General features: G+C 36.9%; 1 protein-coding gene across 4 annotated transcripts in view; it reads right to left on the reverse strand.

Annotated features, from left to right (window-relative positions):
* The window catches only part of LOC132119523 (kazrin-like), a 146,208-nt gene that overhangs the window by 10,771 nt on the left and 111,627 nt on the right, over nucleotides 1-23,810 (reverse strand). For all 4 annotated transcript variants that reach the window (XR_009426165.1, XM_059529562.1, XM_059529564.1 and 1 more), the window contains exons 4-6: nucleotides 19,005-19,112; nucleotides 5,048-5,239; nucleotides 2,563-2,699 (exon numbers count right to left, since the gene is read on the reverse strand). Coding sequence is in view for 3 of the 4 variants with exons in the window: in XM_059529562.1 (XP_059385545.1) it covers nucleotides 2,563-2,699; nucleotides 5,048-5,239; nucleotides 19,005-19,112 (437 nt within the window). In the remaining variant the exon portion in view is untranslated. The remainder of the gene's footprint in view (nucleotides 1-2,562; nucleotides 2,700-5,047; nucleotides 5,240-19,004; nucleotides 19,113-23,810) is intronic.

Raw genomic sequence — 23,810 nt, forward strand, 5'->3', positions numbered from 1 at the left:
TCCAGTCATAAAAACGGAATGCCTAACGCGGACGGAATATGCCACATTTTGGATGACTAAATCAAAAGTAGGTCAGTACACTTGAATCAAAACATGACATGGACTAGTGTCTGTGAATATTAAGCCACAAAAATGCAATATATGACTTGCACATTCTGCGTGTCTGTGGAAATCAGGCGCGGACTGGACACCGGGAGAACCGGGACAATTCCTGGTGGCCTGGCAGCCGATTTTGCCCCACTATTTAATATCATTATTGTATAATTGCCTGCCGAATGTTCTAAAGCGATCATTTGCGAATCCGCCATTTGATAATTAAATCTCTAATAAGTCATGAATTGTTAGTCATGACTCGCGCGCTCTCCGCGCCTCCGCCAAACGGTTTGGATCAGACTCAGAGTAATCAATGCGAGAGAGAGAGAGCAGAGCAGAACTCCTGTTCAGGGTTTCAGGTCAGTTTCATCTGTAAAGATGCTTTTTCGTCTTTGTTTTTTTTATTTATTTACTTTTATATAGGCTAATATATAATTTTTATTTATTAAATTATAATAAATAAAATTGTATTATAATTTATAATAAATTATAATTATTAATAATTATAATTTTACTTTTATATAGGCTAATAAAATCATGGTTAATTTTTGTAAGGGAAAAATATGACTCGTGTACAGTATTAGGATTTTTCTATAAAGATATTGGAGTATTGTAGAGTATTGTATTGTAAAGTATAGTTTTGTTCAATCTTGAGTATTAAAGTCATGAGAGAGATGGATAACGGCGCAAAATAAAGAGACTGAAGAAAAAAATGGAAGTGAAGGTGCAGTTCAGGAGAGAACTTTTAATTATTTTGCATGTCCCCAAATTAAAGATTTAAAATAGATAAAAATCGTTAGATAAACGATTATAGACGAAATAGATAAAATAAAAAATAGTTTGGTCCATGAATTTGTTTGTATGAGTTTGAATTTTCCAGTCTGAATTTTTTTCCATGGTTTTTATTTCCAAAGACATGGTTTCATTTATTACACATAGGCCTACTGAAGCTCGCAGTGTTTTCAACCCCTGCCGTCTCAATATAGGAGTACACGAGCACATAAACATAATTTCTAGAACTGCTCTGTGTCACTTCATGTGCATTTTACTTATTTTGAGAAAACTATCATCATATACAAAGAGACAGCAAAAACACCAATGTTCATGAGTTTATTACACAGAATACGTCACATGCTTATTAGATAACTGTATTTAAGTTGATGTATATGCTTTTATTTATTATTCTTTAATTTTCACAAATTTAGAAAAGTAATCAAAAAGTACTCAAAAGTAATTAGTTACATTACTTTAATAAAGTAATTGAAAAAGTTACACTACTATTACATTTTAAACAGGGTAACTTGTAATCTGTAACCTATTACATTTCCAAAGTAACCTTCCCAACACTGCTTTTCACATACAACCAAATGTACACTGTTGAATTTATTGCTTATTGTGGCAAATGTGGTCACTTCTAGAAAAAGTCAAACTCCAACTGCTATAGAAAATATATGTTTAAAAAGTGTTTAATTGGAATTGTAAATTATATAATAATAATATTTAGAAAGTATAAGAGCAATCATGTATGCCACTGATCCACTTGCAGAAATTTTTTCATAATAATAAAAGTAAAATAGATAAAAAAACACATAACATATGTAAAATATTATGATATATAGCAGGGGTCCTCAAACCTGGCCCACAAGATCGACTTTCCTGCAGAGTTTAGCTCTAACTGTAATCAAACACGGCATACTAATCAGTGTCTTCAGGATCCTTAGAAAATCACAGGTAGGGGAGTTTGATCAGGGTTGGAAATAAACTCTGCAGCACATTAGCCTTCCAGGGCAAGATCTGAGGAAGCCTGATATATATGATCTTAGAACTTACATAATTATTAAAATAAATAAATAATAATAAAATAAATAATTTTCATAATTTCACAATTTGGTATTATTGTCCACAATAAACACACACACAGAAAAAAAAAATGAAAAATCACCTCACTGATCTTAAAAAAAAAGTAATAAAAACATCAAAAATGCATAATACAAGCAAAGGTATATGATAAATAGTATCTATGACAAATAAAAAGATACAAATATATATAATTCTATTTAATAATTTACATAAAATTATAATATTAATAATAAAAATAATAATAAAAATACGACTTTATGTCTTTGGTGTTACCACAACAAAAAAAAAAAAAACATTTGATGAAAAATACATAATTTCTCCCCTGGGCTTCCTCAATCAAGATCAAATCATTACTTATATCATTACTTTAAAGAGTGACACTCCTGACAAAAAAATAAAATAAAATAAAAAATCATATTAGTCAGTGGTAAATTAATCTTTCTTTATCTTTCTATTCTTTATCTACTTCGCCTGAGCGAAAATAAAAATATTAAATAATTATTATAGCACGATAGGTATAATGTTAGATTGATACATTTTTTAAAGATTATGTCAGAAGACACACATGAAGTGTATATTAACTGAACTGAAGTGTCAATGACACATCACCTTTCTGTGCTGGTCATAGTTTCTGATGAAGTCTCGGAGCTGCTCTTCACGGCTCTCCAGTGTGGTGTACAGCTGCTGCATCTGGTTCACCAGGTCAGCCTTTTCTGCCTTCAACCGCTTCCGATCACCCTTCATAGCTACACACAATAAGTATATAACTATCTGAGTGTGTCCTAGATCATAACATTCATATTTCATTATTTTTGCAGAGTGGCTGCAACAAAAATACAGGCTTTGTGCCCTTGAATGACACGCGTCTGAATGAGCCCTGACCCTATCTGTTAGATAAGAGTTGTGGATATACAAAGTGAAGGAATACCCTGTGTGTGTACAAAATAAATAGTCTTAAAATCTAATGTCTTGTTTGGCACTCTTTATTGTTGGATTTAAGTCTGTTTTATTGTTATCAGTATAAATAAAGAACTGTGTTGCAGTACACTGCTCAAAACAGCCTCCAGGGGGAACCAGGCTCCACTGTAAACATCCCACGAGGAAAAGAGACATTTGTGTTCTTTGTTGCAAAATAATTAACAGTAAACACAAATGCATTAAATTAAAAGGTTTTAATTTGAGAGGAAGCGTGAGGGGTAACATAACAATTCAATCTTTTATTAACATTTGATTTATAACAACCTAAAGCGTGCTCTGGTCTGCTCTCTTGCAGCTTGTAAAAAGTAAATCATTTATTTTACCTGAGACGACTGTCTCTTTCCCCCTCAAACCTCATTCCACAGTCAAACCCGTTTTCTCACTATCATTCGAGAGCTGTCGACATTCATGAGCACCCATGCACCCCACCACCCATCACTTCTCCCTCTCGAACCCATGTGTCTTTTTTCCAAAAGGGCCAAAAAGACCCAAATCCGGTTTAGTTTGCTGAAAACTGTACTTGATGCAGCCTGTTGTGTGTAGAATATATATAATGGACTGGCAGGTTACATAAATTCCTGTTTAAGTACTACAGGTATTACATTACAAACGGAATGGCTAAGTGTCAAGTAACACAGTTGACCTAGTGTAAAGTGTGTCATATCTAGTACAGGGTGTTCAACACACAGTAGATCTCTTTAAAAAGGGTTCAAAAACCATTAGATAATATTTTAATGTGATTTGGATACTTTGCTCAATGTTGTCATATAAGAGACATGTACATACAGACTAAAATATGATTTGGTTTGTCATGGTTTGCTGTAGATATTGACAGCTGCTGTTCTGTTAATGTAACTTATAGCCTCAAGACAAAATTAACTGACTGAATTAAGTTATCCGTTTATCTATTTCAAAACACTTCACATTTAAAAAATATTAGAATGTAAATTCATTAGATAATAAAATGAAACCAAATGACTTATTTTAAAGACAGCACAAACACACTATTCAAGCAAACATTTCACAGAAAGAGATTCAGTTGAGAGCAAATGTAGACCTTTGTGTGTTCTCGTTCTTGGCAGATTGTTCTCTTGAGAAAAATGCAAGTTATCTAGATTCCTAGGACGTCTAGGGTGTCATCTCAGGTGCGTCTCCTTAAATGATTCAGAAGATCTCAACAATGTCTTAAACTGTGCTTAATCATAATACCAGAAGTCTGAGATTAAAAGATTTTAATATGAACTTAAGTAAATTATTTGTGCTATGCTAGCTGTATTCATTGTATAACTCCTTATCCTTACTGAATTTCAACAGTTCTTCAGAAATCATTCTAATACGCTGAATAACAGCATTATATATAAATATCTTCTTATGATCAGCTTAATGCATCCTTGCTGAATAAAAGTATTAATTGTGCTGTCTCCAAACTTTTTAACAGCAGTGCATTGATCATCACTTTAAACCTAAAACTAAATATATGCTCTGGCACTTTCATACGTCAGCACTTCTAAAAACCCTCCCTTCACACTTCATCCTGACGCACCTCCAGCTCACACTGCGGGAACGTATTGACAAGACATACTTTTGAACGAATGAACGTTGTGTATCAAAACTCAACTCTTGTCTTTTAGTGCTTGGGTCCTCTGCTTATACAAGTCTCTTAAATACACTTAAAGAGCATTACTCGACAGATACACAGACAGCAGAAAAGATAAGCTACAAGCACACACACACACACACACACATTAAATTCCCCGGTGACAGGTAGATTAGGCATCTATTACGCTCTCAACTGAAATACACATTTCACACATAATTGAAAGTTCTCTTTTGACTGCATTTCTTTCGTCTTTAAACTGTCTTTCATCCTGTTGACAAACAACATCAGTAATTGATATCTATTTTTTATATTTTTTGGTAAACTAGTCAGTCTTGCTTATCGACTAGTTGGAAACAGTTGGACGCCCACTGTGACCCATCTCTATTCCTGAAACAATGATTTTGGGTAAACTCAGGCGGTATTGATGTGTCTAGGGAGGGTGAAGCACTTGCACAGCACACAGGGGGGATTTCTCTGGTAATCCTGCAATATTGGCTTTGTGATTGGGGTTCAAACCTTGTAAGGCCTCCTTGGCACGTTCCAGCTCCTGCTCCTTCTCCCCCAGCTGCACCTTGAGCTCGGCGGCGGAGAGCGTGTCGGCCGAGCAGCCGCCGTGCGAGTCCTCCAGGTCTTTACTCAACATGTCCTTCATCTGCCTGAGGAGGTGCACCTCTTCCTGCAACTGAGCCACCTCCTCCCTCAGCAACACTATGGGAGAAATCCAGAGAGACAGAGATAAAGAAATCACTTAGTAACAAGTAGCTCTCGGCAAGTCCTCTGTTTTGATGCTACATATTATTTTATTTTCCAATTGGCCAGCAGGCTGAGAGAAATCAGCATACTTATGAAAAACAAAGAGTGGCTGTTAAGATACTTCATTTTTTATTTCTCACTCTTAAACAATGCTATCTTTCATGCCTTTTTAATCACAGAGAAGCACATCACATAATAAAGAAGCAACATTCAGATCTGGAGGGGTTAAGAGACAATTTCTATGCTATTTTCAAGGCTCTTTCAAAGAATCAAGGGAGATAGAGAACAGACGCATTAGGAATGAGAGTGAAACCACAGCAACAAGAGTGGGACACAGGCCCACTTAAAGCAAAACAGCGGTAATTGGCAATATATCAACAAATACACAAGCAAAACTGTTTAGGCATTGAGAGACGTGAGACTGGGAGGACAAAAATGTTTCAGAGCCTCTTTTAATGAGCGGAAGAGTGGTGCTTGCCTTGCTTTGAATGAAGAAGAAGAAGAAGAAAAACAGCCCATATCTCAACCCCACACAGAGAGTGCCTATAAACCAGAGCAAAGCTGATTGAAGGACTTTCAAAAGCTCATGTGGTGACTTTCTGTTGTCAACATTTCATTTGAAGTCTTGTCCGTCTAATGTGCCGGAAATTCACAGAACATCATCGAGCCGCGAAAGTAAGCTGAATTAGACGAGCTGCCAGTCAGGTGTGCTCTGCTTCTACTGATACGCTCAGTAAGTGAATAAATTAAACGGAGGCCTTCGCTCCATGTACTCTGCATTACTAGGCAACAGCTGCGACATCAATCTTTTTCAAGGGAAACGAGGGAGCTTATCAAGAAATAGAATTCAATTAACTGTAAACTATAATGCACCCACGCTTCAGCCTGGACAGTAAAGGCCCAGCTGGGTAAAAATAAATCTGCAGCACTTATCAAGAGCAATCGATACAATTAATGAGGTATTTTGCTTGGAGTGCAACATGGTAATGTAAAATCTTGCCAGGCATTTCATGGTTTTGTGTTCTTTTTTTTCTCCTTTTTCAGTGCTGGGTGCATAAAACAGGACAAAAACACTTCTGAACAAAGTAGCAGTTAATATACACATTTAAGATGTTTTTTTTTTCCTCCGCTTGAATCCCAACATAATATACTTCTGATAAAAAGTCATATTTTATACACACACACACAAACACAAATAAAACTTATATACTGTATAGATAGATAGATAGATAGATAGATAGATAGATAGATAGATAGATAGATAGATAGATCTTGCAAGCATCTTGAAAAGACAAAAATATTTAAAAGAAATATTTTGATTGAGCATTGCATACATTATGGTAATCATTAGGAATTACTGTTTTTTTAAAATATGAAATGATTTAAAGATATGTATTAAACGCTTAACATTTGTGGTGCGTTAAATGCATTAATAAATGTAACATGTTATTTCTATAATAAATCACACCAACTTAATGTATTAAAATATGATTTACTTATTTCTAATAGAGCAGTTTATTATTCAAAGATGTAATTGTTTTGGAAGTTGTATTTCATCTCAGGGCGCACGTGACACTGTGTGAGTGCAGTAACCACTGAAACCTCACCTCCACTTTAATGTGACAAAAGAACACTCGATGAGAGCACTTCCAGATAAAACTGACAATAAATCACTTCAACCAGCTAATGTCGCAGTTCGATAGCGGATGTTTGAAAGCGATCCCGCTCTTAAGCAGTAAACATGCGAGACAGAGAGTGGGTCGGCCGTGTATAGAGATAACAGGAGGTGCTTGAGGCCTTTCTTCAGCCCGCTGTTGACAAGGTGAGCGTCTGCAGTGCCACTGATAAGACAGAGACAGGGACAGCCCATTGGTCAGTGTCATGCGCCCACTACCAGGGAGAGGCAAACAACCAGGTTTCAACATGGCACAAGAAGCTCCTTTTACTGGAAAGTTTCATCTTTCACGCTGTCGCGTTGGAAACCAAAGCCACTTCTTTATTTGTTTAGCTCGGTGGAGACTTATTTGGGGCAGTGGGTCCAGCTGTTGTCCTGCTTTGAGCTCCAGCACATACACAGAGCTTTGGCTTCCTCCCAGTATTTGCATCAGAACTATGTAACTTCTGTGTTCAAGCAGCAGTTCTGGTTTGTGCCAAACTCTTGGGCTAAAAATGCAAACCGTATGAATCATAAAATTATACAGAGCATGCAAGATCCTTCATGTTTAACCACAAATTTTGCAGCAAACACAAGCGTCAAGCTCTGAAATTCAAAAATCATGGGATAAAAAAGGTTCCCTCAACAACAAACAACATACTAGTCATTGACTGAATCAACGCTGATCGCCGACATGTTGAAATACACAAACAATTTGGTTCAGTGTTATTTATTTTTAGTGTTCCTAAGATACAAACAACTCAGCAGACCACAACACTTGGAATAAAGAGGTTCAGAAAGAAGTCAAGGGTTGCATCGTTTTTGTACAATGACAGCATTAAAAGGCAAAATCAGTGTTAGCTATTTACTAGTATGCTATCTGGGAAAACTGCACATTTTGCCCAGGAATGGACATTTGCTAAAGGAAATAAAAGTTACATTACAAGCAAAACAAACAATACAACTCAAACAATAAAACTTGTGTGTGTACAGATTTGAGTGAAATTATTTTCAGAAAGAGCTTTATTGCCAAGTATGCTTGCGCATACAAGGAATTTGTTTTAGTGACATAAGCTTCCAGTAATTTTTCATTGTTACCAGTATACCAACAAGTTTTTTTTTTTGTAATTAAAATAAAGCTAAAATAAAAGAGATTAAAAACTTAAGCTTAAAAATGTAAATGGAAATTAGAAACTAAATGAAATAGGTAAGTTTTAAGTACCAATGACCAAATGAACAAAATGACCAAAACTAAAGTTATAGAGAAATATCTGACTGCTGATCAATCAGGATCAAGTATTTTTAGAGAATATTTGTGTAATAAAATAAATGAATTATCATTCCAAGTATTATCAGGCATCAGAATGCCAGTCTTATAATTATTCTGCTTTAGTCAGAACCAAATTGAAATACGAGGTTATTGCCCTATATGAAGAGGCTGACGAGTCTTAACTCTCAGGGTTGTGTGAAATCTCATCAGAACTTCATGAAAGGAGAAAGTGTCTTTGGGTCTTTATGATCGGTGTAAGAACTGAGGCTGATAAACACAAAAGCAATCAGACCCCTAATTCCCCAAAATGGACTGTTCGATCGATTTGCAGCGGCGTCATATCACCTTCTCACTTATCATCTCAAGAGCCAAACTAACCGTGCACTTCTTTGCTTCACAGCCACAGTAGTAGATAAATCGAAGCAAAACTAAGCTAAGTCATAAAGTAGTTATGGATGAGCCTGTAAGAGCAATAAACCGGAATTTTCCAACTGTAAAGCTACTAAACTTTATATTCTAGATTTAATTTCTATCAAGTCTGTTATTCAAACTAGAATCAATTAGGTCAATACGAAGCACCAAATACTTTTGCTTAACTTTCCATTCCATCACACTCGTAAAAAAGGAAAATGATTTAATTTAATAGGCTAGTAAAATCTCAAATCACATTGACGCTGCTGTCTGGTGCCACATAAAATGATGACAATAACCAGCTATATAAACTTTGCAGCGGCAGCAATATTTTCTACTTCATAGATTGTCTTTATCCTACAGTTTTTGGCCTGCGGTTCTGTGGTTCTGTGATAAAGCATTTTGTTTAGGGCTGAACTCCAGAATGCATGTTTCAACGGATCTGTAGACAGGTTCTGATATATAACCACCTCCACGAGACTCCCAGACGACCTGTACATGCAACTGGGTCCTTAGGCAACCCTACAAAAATTTACTCAAAAGGAGTTCATCACAGAATATACAGCAGAAAGGGGAAAAACTAAGCATTGTTTGTGGCAGGGAAATAAATCATTTGAGCAGGTTCTCCAAAAACAAAGTGCATCTTTACATGTTAGAGTATAACAAAGTTCTGGGGTCCCAAAGGCCCCAACAGACTTCTAACCCAGAGTAGACTACATAAGGTCAATGATGGAGAGGTTGCAGGTGTCTCTGCGCTCTGGCACACTTTCCAAATCTCAAGGGATGGCTGGGTTTATTAAAGAGCCATTCTTTATGCAAAGCAGTTTGCATGCAAAAAGCATAGTGAATAAAAAAGATCCACAGTTTGTTTCAAATAGTAAGGATAACAAATGTTTACTAATTAAACAATGTACTACAGAAACATTTAATACCACAGACTTAACGCAAATCATCCAAGGGTTTACTGTGACTGTAACTTCAAATTATCCATTAATAAAAAATGTCAAACATTTCCCCTAGACATAGGCACAGTGTCTGTGGCATTTTCCCAAAATGCTTTCCCAAACTAGCTTTGATATTGACTCCGATATGACTGTTTAAGGAGCCCTAAACCTCAAGGTTACATTTTGGGAGTTTTTTTGTGGACAGTCTACAACATCGCAGAAGCAGCAGCAGGGGATTTCACTGTGAGCTGCAGTGGTTTTAATCAATGATTAAGATGAGCGAGCGGCATGCTGTCGAGAGTTCAGAAAACCTCTCGCTCTGAGCCTGTGTGAGTCAGAGAAGGTGAACCGATAAAACACAAAAGAGAATATCATTAAAGTGGATTATTCCAATTCCACACTATTCAATCTCATTTTTAAGGCTCCCTTTGATTTATGCTTTTTTCTTTGAGATATTATGATCAATATTATGTTTCATCACATCATTACTTTTTCATCATTTTACATTTTATCCTTAGGAGCACAAGTTCACAGCAAATACAGAAGCTGTGCAGTACGCGTCCCACGCATAAATGAGATGCAGTCCTCAGGGAGGTTTGTGTTACAGTAAGTGTAAATCTTTTTAAAGAAATTAAATCCTTTGAAACCAGTGGGAAATCTGACTTTAGCTGTTACTGGTCAGTCTGTAAGGTCTTTGGTGCCCTTGTTCATCTTAGTATTTGTTATTTAAAAAAAATATTTTCTTAAAGGAATATTCTGGCTTCAGTGCAAGTTTAGTTCAATCGACAGCACTTGTGGCATAATGTTAATTAATTTCCAATTTTCCATCTGTGATCTATATAAATTATATAAGGAATTATAGTGAGGCACTTATGATGAAAGTGAATGGGGCCAATCCGAAAAAGATAAATACTCTCTGATTTGATAGCTCTAAAACAATATCCATGTTAATATGATTTTAAGGCAGAATAATGAAACTACTAACATTTTGGAGTAAAGTTATATGCAATTTTACAACTTTGTTGTCATGACAACAAAGTTGCCTAAAGCCCTAAACAATTCATGTTTTAAGAGAAGAACACATGGAAGTTCTTTCAAAAAATGATAGGTTTCACATTTTTGGTTTTAAATCTTCCAAAAGTTTGCACCATTTACTTTCCTTATAAAGTACTGCCATGTAACTTTGCTTTTTTTTTCTTCACAGGAAATGAGGGACGGGTTAATTTTATTTATTTATTTTGAATTAACATTATGCCACAAACAGCGGTTGACTGAATTTATTTTATGCTGAACCAGGAATATGTCTCTAATCAGGATCTTGTTTAGTTTTCTAATAAAAATATCTAAATTTCTTTGAAACAAGATGTTTTCAGAATAATTACATTTTCTTACCAGTTTTTCCTGTTCCAAGCATAAACCCCACCAAAATGTGGTTTGATTTATGCTAACAACAAGAAATGAATAAGACAAAGAAGCACAATACAAAATATACTCTCTGAAGTCTTCTTATCTTACAAAATGTAGCTTTTTTTCCAATTACATGTATCTTTAAATGAAGGATCTTTATATAGTAAAAAAAAAAAAAACTAGAGTACATCTACAGAGAACATTTACACAAAGATTAACGATCTTAACGGCATAGTGTTCAATAGATCGCACATGCTTTAAGCTGGGCAGCTATTGGCAATGGCACGTATATATCACTGCAGACTGATAACTGGCTTCCTAGTGAGTCGTTCGACTTGGATGATTATGGATATAATTCACAGGCAAAGAACGTGATTCCGTGGGCTGCAGCAGGAGACCACAGAGGTTGGTGCCTTGATGATAAGGGCCACTCTTCATCTGATGGATCACGCTGCTAATGCCTCTTAGGCTGAGAACCAAATTACAGAAGCACAAATCACAGCTCTCGTTTGTAGCTTGAGAGGAGAGCAGAGGTTGAGAAAAGCAGAGAGTGATACTCTTATTCTGCTTTGATAACAGCAAATCCAGCCACGCGGCAAAAATACAACTGAAAATAATAATACAGACATATAAATCATCATAAAAACATCTTTCCTTCGTTAACCAACTTTTCCCAAATGACCATTCTGGCTAACTAGCTTCCGCAACTAACCTTTTCTGGTTAATATCATGGCAGCTAGCATGAAACTTCACCATTTACTTGACATTTACAATTAAAACACAACTATTCCTGAAAGCTTAATACACCAACCATTATCTTTCTGTTGTGTCAGAGGATCTCATCAGTCTCTCAGCAATACCTCCTACATTTATTCTTTTCAGAGGTAATTCAGGAACTTTGTTTTATAGCCCCTCTTGTGTTTCTGTATAGTTCTCCTCATTTGTAAGTTGTTTTGAATAAGAGCATCTGCTAAATGAATAAATGTAAATGGAATTGTAAACAGTGAGCCAAGCCATAACTGCAAAACACTGTCTCTGAAGAGAAGCCTGTCGGAAATGCTACATATCAGCTCAATTTGGATTTGGACTGGATTGTTGCTTGGAACGACTGCCAAAAATGCTAAATGAGCCAGTTACTAATACAGCAAGTGAAATGCATAATTCTAAGACAGTTTTATTAATCCGGATGAAATATTTGTGCACTCCACATTAAACCCAAGCATGACCCAAATATGCTGACCCATATAGGCGAAGAAAATCAACCTCAGCATTTCTTTTAAGACCTACACAAGAGCTTATATCAGAAATAGCACCCACGTCAAATGACATTTCCAAATCAGAGCTGTGATAGAAGCATTATTAAAGGGTAGAAGGTGTGGGCTGCTATACTACGATAAAGCTACTTGTGCCAGCAGCGAAATAATGCATGAAAACGCATTACAAGTCTCACGCTATGCAGAGAGATTGCGGGTGACACTTGTATGCCTTTTGGCGAGAAAATGTGGCTGATTTGTGTGTAGCACACTTTTGAGATGAAGAGACGATGTAAAGCACATTTATTATGTGGCATCTGTGCAGAATCAGATTCTTTTTTGCATGCATGATGGCAAAAAAACCTTCTGTGTGTGTGTGCGCTTCTAGTCCTCTGTGTAGGGATATCTGAGGGTTACAGCTGTGCTGAATTAATTGCTCTGCGTTTAAATTGCAAGCAAGTTCAGCCTGCCTGTGCCAACTGGAGATAGTGGTAATTGATTCACACTTTCATTAAGGACAGATTAGGCCATGCCAGCGAATGGGCACCAAGTGCCTTGACAATACACACACACACACACACACACACACACATAAACGTGATGTTCCAAATTTACGCCTGTTACTCTATTAGCTTTGGAAATCACGAATGATGATAATAATAATACCACTATATATATATATATATATATATATATATATATATGTGGTTTTTTGAGCACCACATCAGTATATTATGATTTCTGAAGAATCGTGTGACACCGAAGACTGGAGTAATGGCTACTGATAAATAACTGAATAAAATAGCAGAATAAATTACATTTAACAATTAATATAATTAAATGAATTATTAATATTTACTGTATCATTGCTTAAATGAGGAAGAAAAAAATTCCTTCGTCTTTTGCAATTCAAAGTAGCATTCAGAATATTAAAATCAATAAATAAACAGCTTGTTCTGAACTTTCAGATGCCAGCAAGATTTCATATATATTTACATGTAACCACACACATTTACATGCCAATGTTGCCTAATTCGTGTTTGGAAACTTTGCCTGCCAGGGAAGTAATAAGGGCTTGAATTCAAATATTCAAAACTCTGTTACTGTGTTGTTTTTGTCCACCTCCTACTCAAGCATATGCTTTCCTCTGATACTGGAATAAATTAGCTTGACAGCAGCAAATCCTGTTTCAAGGTTTTTTTTTTGTTTTTTTTTGGACATATAATTTGCTCACACACACACTTAAGTGAAGTATCTCACTTCAAAATTGTGAGACGTAGGTGACAGAATGCAACATATTGCAGTAGCTCTCGGCGTGGGTGCACCACACAGGGCTTTGGCAGCATCAAACTTGTACGGGAGCTGTAATGTGAACTTGTAGTTTGTACTTTGGGGTGGGAGAGAAGGGCAGAGCATGACAGAACCATCTGGCAGCAGGGGCTCGGAGGGTCAAACTCATTATCTTCATCTATCTGGAGCGTAACCACTGGCACTGAGCAGATCAGTGAGCCGCAGAAGTTATGCCAAGCCCTGTAGGAGCCGGTGGCACAATATTCTCAAAATACCATTGGACTATGAGCTTACACACACACACACACACACTTGTAAATAATGAAATAAACAGACACACAGAAGCACTTGTGGGTGAAATATAATGTCAAAAATTATATCTAAAAAGTAAATGGAAAGAAACAACTAAACAAAACACGTAATAAAAAAGGATATATATATATATATATATATATATATATATATATATATATATATATATATATTTATATATAAATATATATATATATATATATATATATTGTGATGTGCTTTTTATTTGGTGGTTATTCTGCTAATACTGCTATTTATAACCATGCAAAATAAATCTCACTCCTAAAGGCCCAACATAACACACATAGCAAAATATACCCTGTGATATTCTTTATATTTATGCATGTTATTCAGTCCTACCATAGATACAAAAGCCATACACAAACACAACAATTGTGTACACCAGCACATTTGAAATCATTCTTAACAACAGACCAGTGCCAATGTTAGCTGATCTCAAAGAGCAACGGTGGAAGTGTCCTGAGGCAAGGCTAAGGAACAACACAAAAACAACATTCAATCATTCAGTCAAAAACAATACTACCCTACCCTAAAAACTTTCAAAGGCACAAGCTGCACTGTCATACCACAGAGATCAAACACTCAAATTCCAATGAATCAAACAAGCGTTTCAGGAAGTGTGTTCACAATAAACCAAACATTCAACAGTACACAGCTGAGCAACTTCAGATGAAAACTGACTTCATAAGACACCTCACACATCAATCACCTACATAATTATCTTCACGAGAGTGAATTTGGAGTATGTGCGCTGAGACAGTGCAAAGATAAGTAAATTACTCTATGCATGTTTCACATTCCTCCTGTTTTCCCAATGCCAACTATCAAAGTGTCTAAATATGATCCATAAGTTCCTGCTCGGTCTGTTGTTAGACTTTGTATAAGGAGTGTAAAGATCAGACTCCCAGTGTTGATTCAGTGGGTGTGGAGAAGACACAGGGATTATTACTAGCCACTACAGATAAACAAACAGGCTGATTCAGGATCAGCTTTTATGGCTTCATGAGTAAACCAATGAGAGAGGATTGTAAAGATTTTAAAATGTCAGAACAGACTGAAACAAGAGATTAACAAGCTTGGGAAATACCCATAAAATATTTCCACTTTTACAGTAAAAGGTAAATACAACACTGAAAAAAAAAGAAAGTTAAATAGGTTTTTCTTTTCATTTCTCCACTTATACAACCGTTTTTACAACCCAGTTCCCATCATCTATCATTTTCATACATAAAAAGCAGATTGTTGTGACAGATCATTGGTCAGGTTAAGGGATACGCAAATATCCCTCACATAAACAGACAGCATGATGCCTAGGTATGACCATCTCATATGATCTCACAAACAACGTTGTGACTAACAATGTGTCACTAACGTAATTACAGCGGAGTACTGGGTAAGAGCTACACGTCACACATGGTAATCATACGTATAGTATCATAGCATTACTCCAGATTACATGAAATTAAAGACAAGTACATACATGCCTTGTGTGTGCTTGGCTTATCAAATAGTCTAAAAGTTGGTCATCCATCAAAGTACTAAAGGTTTAATCGGTCATATGGGATATAGGTCAGTGTTCAATCTTTTTTGAATCATTTGCCCCACTAGTAAGTCCATAACACACAAAACCTGAAATGTGCTCTTTTCAATTTATATTATGGCCTACTTGACTTCTTCAGAAAGGAACTGAAAAATTTTAACCTTCTGACAGCCATAATATTATTAAGTCATGGTTTCTATTTTGTACAGTAGTTTTAACAAAGAATATCCTGTTTGGGAAACACTGATATGGGTCACCAAATTCACTATATATGCCCCAACACCTGCCGGTGCGAGTGAAGAGCCTCTGTATCTAGTAAACACAGAGATTTACATGACTGGTCAGCTGGTTATATAATTCAGTGGTGTGTCATGGCTGTCGTTTCCGTCTTGAATTCATGTACACAGACAAACACTCACCTGGCCTGACTTCCTCTTTTTCAGATCTCATGCCCCCCACAGTGTCAGCTTCAGCAGGCTCCACTGTCAGCGCTGGAGCTTCTCCTCATAGCAAGAAAATTCAACGCACACACAGGTACACCGTTCACTCCTACTGCTGCCCGCACACTCCTCCCTGACAGGTTACTAGGGAGGTGTTCCCGAGTGAGTAGAAACAAGTTTGAGCCGCCTTCCTCTTTGAGCCGTATACCTGTTCTGGGAGTTTCTCTTGGGCATTTTCTAATGTTCCCCACCCCCTCTACACCCTTTCTACCTGTTCTCACTCTCTGTCTCACACACACACACACACACACACACACACACACACACACACACACACACACACACACACACACACACACACACACACACAAACTCCTCCCAGCCTAAAAAGTACAGAAAGTTCAAAAAGGAAAATGGCACATTCATAAGACAGGGGGGAGGAGACAAAGAGCTTTTCTGATCAGGTGAGAGGGCAGGTGTGTGTCCCTTCAGAGGCCCCACAGCTCCATCTGATGGTGGAAACAAAAGACACAGACAGACTGTTCTTTCAACGTTAAAGCAACAGCACCCTAAAAAGGAAAATGCTGAATTTCGGTCTCTCTATATGTAATACTTTTATGATTATTTTTTTTCTTAGCTATTCACGTTCATTATATAGAAAAGAGTATCCATGACATTCTGGTAAATTTGAATTTTTTTTACACAAGATGTATTCAAAATGAGCCAAAATGTCAATCAACAAACCTATTAATAGATTAAACTGACATAACATAGTCATAAGGACTTTTTTTTTCCTTTCTCATTTTTGGTTCCATTCACTTGTATTGTGTAGAAAAGAGCATTCAGCACATTCTGATAAAGTTAACCTTTTACTGAAGAAAGAAACTCAAAAAAATTTGGAATGACATTAGGGAGAGTGACTCATGAAGACTGATTTTTGTCCCTTTAAGGTATGTCAGCGATCACAGTGACCTTTCTCAACCCCCACAAACTTACTCTTTCTTGAACTTAAAGTATATCCACTTTATTCCATATTTTTCCACCATATTTTTCTCCCACCACATCCCATAATTCTTTGCAACAGACTCTGTTCAGGGATCTGTGGGACGTATTGTCAGATAAAGGGCTGGTTGAGTGTCCTCTTTCTCATGGAACTAATGGAGCCACTGGCAGATAGGGTCCCACTCTCTGTCACAGTGCACCAGCTTCAACCTGCAGCGAGTGGCAGTCTCGAACACAGCCAGGCAGGAGGACTCAAGGGCTTTCAGGGTCTTAACACACACTCATCTCTCCTTTTATCACTCTGTCTTAAAGACCAGGATGCTGGTGCTGAGTTCAGAGTGCCTGCTGGGATAAAAAATGACCAGTTCGTACACAAACAACTCAATGTGATACATTGAAGCATATGCTGTTTGTGTAATGAATGAGTGACTGCTCTAATATCAGATAGGATGGGCCCAAGAGCTCTTGTGGGTTGATTAAATATACACATGTCCATCAGAAAAAGCTCAGCTGGAGATTATTTGTTGAGTTGTTGTTTTCCGAGGGGTGCTGCACTTAAGTGAGCTTTTATTGGCATGGGAGGCTGAAAGTAATGGATTTAGTACATTAAAGCATCTCTAATACGGCTGCCTGCTTCTTTTTTTTTCTTTTTTCTCTCAGCTCCATAGATACAGTTGCATGGCAGACTGAGCGTTATCTTTCAAAACAATTTAAGGCCCGGCTGGGAATAATGAAGTACTGACAGCAAGCACAACATCAATAATGCTTTTTGCACATGGTGAAAGGAACGAGGAAAGGGAATAGAATAGATACAGAAAAAGAGTGAGAATAAAAACAAGAGAAAGAATAAGATAGAACAGAGCGATCCTGTGACAGCAGCATCATAAAGTGATGGCATCAGAAAATTCAGTGATACGTTGATATGGTTGATGGTAATACTGTCAAATGAGACATACACAAAATCTAAAATGAGACATATGCACAAAATCTAAAGCGGCTGGGCAGCAGGCAGCGTCATCAGCCAGTTATCTCAAAATGACCCAATATTTGCTGATTAAAAGCCTGGCAAGCATATGGGTCTTTTACTACAAACAACACAGTATTGCTATGGTACATCCTTAATAGCAATAGCACAGTCATAGCAAGGTACTTTCTGGTATTTTGGTAAATAGAATAGAATAGAAATTAGCAAGACAATACAGAACAGATATTAACAGAATAAAACACATCAGCTGATGGCAACAAACAGAACAAAACAAAAAGAACAGAGCAGAATAGCAATGAACAATAGAAAAGAAAAGAACAAACCAAAACAGAAATCAAATGAACAGAACAAACAGAAAAAATGGACTCAGAACTGAACACAAACAACTAAATAAAAGAACAGAATATAAAACAGAAGAAATAAAGAGAACAAAACAGAATACAAACTAAGAGAACAGAAATCAACAAAACATTAAAACAGAAATGAACATAAGAGTAGAATAAAAGATAGCATAATACAGCAGAACAGACTGCACATACTAATACAGAGTGTATTCATATTAGTGTGTGAATACTAGTATAAAGCACATGCTAACGCATGCCGTGGCTGCTGTCATCCATTAGCATGCAGTGTTCCCCATCTGACTGAAGTCGAAAATGATTCCCCGTACTGGTTAAAATGAAGACCCTCTATCATCCTACAAGGGTAGTTTGGCTTCTTTGTGATGTTGGCTTTGATAAAGACATAAAGATTATGATTTAGGAGGACAGCACTCCGGAGGAAAAGGCAATAGAGAGTAACAGGCGTCATTATGTGTGGAAAATCGGATGTCTAGAATAAAACGTAGAAATTCTGTTCAGTTTCCAGTTTGATCAATACACTTCATAATGACGCCTCCCCGCAGCGGGTGACATTATACGAATCAGACAAAGCTTTTTTGTTTTCTTGGAAGATGACTCTGTCGTAATTTGTATAAGTGCATTTCTTTAGTCACATACACTCTGTTCCTCACAAACACATAAGCGGGGGGGGGGGGGGGGGGGGGAATGCTGAAAATTCACAGGACAGTGGTTTTGTTTTATTTGCCTTTCACTGTTGTGATGAATTACCCGAGCTCTGCATGCTCACAGCCTGTGGAAAATGACTACTAAACACTAAAACATTGTGCATATGCATATATGGATACCTTACCTTTGTCAAGTGAAGAATCTGGAGTTCCGAAGTCCATCAACCTTGACATGCCTGTCTGGAAAGTGAGATCAGAGACCAATGCTTTCTGCCGGTGGTGGACCGAAGGATCTGCAAGACAGACACACAAAAGATTTGATCAACATGCTTCTTTAAGCTTCATCAGATCCATGCCAACAGAGATATTTGACATTTTCGCCTTTGTAAGTGGCAGAGGATAGTGAAGTGCAGGCCTCCTATGAAAAAAGGTGTGCTGAGTGTTTCGCTGCATCTCTGGCTCGTGACTTACAGAGCATCTCACAGCTATTACTACTCATCTGTAATTAACTCTGAAATGGTGACACGCACCATGCAAAAGCGCCACATCCACTGAATGGCTTTTAAAGACAAATAATCACCCTCTGTCCGCAGCCCACGCTGTAGCCATAATCAGTGTGCATTGAAAGTGACAGGCAATTTTATGTACATTGCAAGGAACAACACACTGAATCATGATTTTCCCTCGGATCTGAAAGGGAAGAGGAAAGCTAACAATGTTCGTTTGATGAGGACTAGAGAGTGCTGGGATTTACAATCAGCATCAATCGTCTTCCTCCGTGCTGTACCATAGTAAGGTTCTCTGAAGCCATGAGGGATTTCCACGTATACCTGTGGAAACGAAACAGGGGCGGTGTACCAATCTTTCAACAGACTGCATCATGAGAATCATAAATAAATGGCTCTTTTGTCATATCAGGCCCCTTGCATCACCAGACGCCGACATGGAGTGTCATGGACATGGACATGCCACTTCCGTGAGGAATTGTGTGCATTGTGTGTCAATTACTACAAGCTTTGACAGGAGATATGAAATAGTGCTTGTCATTTTCCACATCATTATGTCAGACAGCATTCATCCTTCGCCGTTTCCTTTAACAGACACCATCTCAGCACTGCTTGGTTTTCTTCCCCTCCTTCCCGTGGCTCAGGCTTCACGGCCGGCTGCACATCTGAACTGATGCTGCTAATTGAAGTCTCTTTAAGTGCCCTTTTCCACTCTACCTCTGTATCTGGTCCTGTTGCTCACACGTAGTACACAGCTCCTAATGTAACTTATTCTGTTTTTGGACACTGGACACGGTCACACTGCAAATTCTTCTTTTTTTCCCCTCATGCCACAGTGCATTTTACTAGCTACCGCAGAGGACTTCAAATGTCTTTTTCAGACTAAGGACACAGTGCATAAGCACACCTGTTGCACAGTATAAAAATGTCATTCTAAGCCTGGTCTACATTAACATAAAATGGTAAAAAGTATTATGTTAATGTAAATTAAATTAAGCAGAGCAACAAAACAGAATAGAAATGAAAAAGAAGAGAAAATTAGATAGCATAAGCAAGCATAAGATATAGAACAAAATAAAAGACGACTTTAATAACATCTTATAAAGTTGAAAAATATTGATCGCAAGCTACTTCATCAGTTGTTGTTTTTACTATTAATTTTAAAATACTAATATTTGTGAATAAATGGGTTAATAATAATAAAAATAATAAATTTTGTTTGGAATCTAACAAAAATAGTTATATATATATAACTATAACTATGAGATGAAATGTCACCAAAATCATGGAAAACTTCAAAGTATCAGGAATTTTAAAGCTAATTTGGAGGTCTGGAAAGCCATGGGATATAAATATAGAAAAGTCACAGATTCATTATTCTAAAAGTGTGGGAACCCCATAGCCAAGAGGGGTCCATAAAGAAATACAATTTCAGCCTGGCTGAGTCAATAATATCCCCGTTGTGTCATGGTATCATTTTCAGGAGTGGGTCAATGGTGATGAATGACTGAAATCACATTTCTGCTTTTTATGTCTGCCAAGTTCTACAGATGCTTTTGGTTACAAGGTATTGACTGAAAGCCTTCATAATGGATGGAAAATGCCCCGTACGAGGGCCCTTCACAAGTCTGCGCTCTGCTGAGTAACTAATAGCATGACAATTCAGACGAACCATTTAATGCATTTTAATGTCATTGGCAGTTTGTTAAAAAACTTCTTCTACTGAAGTTACAAAATCAAATAATGGCAATTGTGCATGAGTTATTGTATATAATATGATGCAGCTGTAAAGTACAGCACATCATTCAAGGCTTAATTCTTTTTGGTGCACAGAGGCTGTTAATTAAATAAAGAGAATGAACCAATCATAACCATAATAGCTACCTGTTTAAGTAGAAAATAAAGTCAAAATTGGGCAACGATGGATTGAGAGACTGACTTGGCCCTAACATAATGCCCTTCTAATAATCCACCCTGATTAAAGACTTTCCTGTTTCCTCAGATTCAACTTGCTACATCCCTCAGAACCGATTCATTCGAGAGATTTTAAATGGATCTATTGGAAGCACTTTGCACCCAACCCTGCTGAGATTTCAGTTCATTTCTGAAATTCGCTAAGACCAAATAAAAGGATTTAGAAAGAGGCTTTAGAGTTCATTTTTCCCTTTTATACCACCAAAGTGCCATCCTCATTTTGCCTTTGGACAATTTAGAGAGTCATTATCATTAAACTTTAACACATTCCAGACATTTCTGAATATCAAAGACAGCTTTCCACAGATGTAATTCTGTTTGAATACAGGATCATTAAGCTAAAAACTATTTTTCTGCCCCTTCCTATTACATTACTGCCACAAAAGCAGTCAAACACAACAAACATATCAGCTTAAGTGAAATAATAGAGTCTGGACTGTGGAGTGGTCAAATGATCCTGTGCAGTAGTGCACTGTCCTCCTCCATATCAGACAAAACCTTATATTAAAAGGGTGAAAGGTTATTAATGAGCAGACACCATAAGGATTTGTTATGGATTACCATAGCTAAAATGCTTTGCTATGTGGTTGCTTGGGTGTTCTGACTGGTTGCTAGGCAGTCGCAAGATTTGTATGGGTGTTTGCTTTATGACCCTTGTCACCATACTTGGCTGAATGTCACTTCACTTTCACTTTTTTCACTTTCAGAAGAACCCACATTGACTTTCTAACACTGCTGAAGAAGAACTTAACCTAAGCAAGTCAGGATGGTCTGTTGGCTGGTTGCTAACAAGTAAAAAATATGCCTTGCCATATTGAAAGACCTGCTTAAGATGGTTAAATAAAATAGCATCTTAAACCAGCCTAAGCAATTTTTCTGATCTTAGGCAATTCAGGCTATTTTAGAGGGCTTTTGGACACTTTGTAGCTAGTTGCCTAGGCTAGTAATCTTTCTAGTCTTAGCCTGGTTAGGCTGGCCTTTTGACTGGTTTTATGGCAGTCTTTCAGCTAGTCACAGAGCTAAACTAGTTAAATACCTGCTTAGCCAGGGTGAGAGACCATCTTAAACTGGTTTCAACAAGTTTATTTTTCTTCCTTATATATATATATATATATATATATATATATATATATATATATATATATATATATATATATATATATATATATATTAGCAGGAATAATGTTCTGGTCCCTAGATATGGCTTGATTCCCTCCCTCAATATCAATCTATATGCAACAAATACACAATAAGAGACAAACGCACAGTCTGCTGGGAGCATTGCCATGAATACTGCTGACAAGTAGACTGGCCCCTGGCCCCAGCTCACCTCTGTCTCTTTGGCAACAGCCAAACCCACAAATACACACCACAAAGAGGTCCGTTTTTTCCTAGGTGGGAAAGAGGTCAACTTGGTCAGATTTGGAAGCAGCATACTGTCAATCATTGTCTCTAGGTGTCCAAGCACTTCCTTATTAATGCAATACCTGTCAACATAACATATCACTCAAAACATCTTGACCAGTGACATGCTGACCTGACTGCCTCTGTGGAGTGGGAGGGGCTTGTGCCTGATGATGTCACAGTCTGTTTCTGGTTGTGCGCTAGACATTTAAATGAACTTTAAGATAATTGTAAACAAGCAGACGGATTAATTGTATAGTTTGTTTGGATCAAACTGAAGCTGCAATTATCATCAACTGTTTGCTGATGCTAAACTTCCTTTGCATTTCATTACGGATGTGACAGTCTTTGCTCCTTTGTTAAAGCCGCTAGTTAACGAGAAAACACTGCATTAATAATCATTGCTAAGTAGACAGAAGAGTAAAAGGACCATGAGAGAAGTCATAATAAAATAATAAATATAAAACAGTTAGGTTGGTCTAAAATGCTTTAATATGTAAGAAATTAACAGATGCTCATATGGAAATATTTGTGCACATATTCTAATCTATGCATTCTTATCTTTGAAACAAACAACCAAAACCGCAGTATAATTAAAAAATGTTCTGCTTTATTTTATAGTAAAATAGAAAAACATATGCAAATACTGATGGCTTAAAACTCAAACTTTAATCAAAAAAGTTTACTAGTTGTTCTAAATTTTTATCCTCCTTACTACATTACGTATTCACCAGAGCATATCCACACGCTGTCACCGGCACTTCTGAACATTTTATCTGGAGAAAGCCAATTAAATGTGCATTAGTGTCAGTGTGGTTTAAGATTTATAAATGCTGAAGACCATGTTTTTCACACTAAATAAATAAAAACATTTTGTTTTTTGCATTTCTGTCTGCGTACATAAATTTAAAATAAGAGGCTGAAATTGACTCGGTGTCTATGAGCGTTGCTGAAAATCCATCACATTTCATTTCAATTTAGATTTCATGACCTCAGGCGTAGATCGCAAAGGCTAGAGAAAATATCAATATTGTCAATATCACAAATCAATAATGTAAATCAAATTTCCTGTTGAAATTATATCTAAACTTCTGCTTCTGACCTATA

Source organism: Carassius carassius, chromosome 38 (assembly GCF_963082965.1).
Source record: "Carassius carassius chromosome 38, fCarCar2.1, whole genome shotgun sequence".
NCBI classification, from domain to species: domain Eukaryota; kingdom Metazoa; phylum Chordata; class Actinopteri; order Cypriniformes; family Cyprinidae; genus Carassius; species Carassius carassius.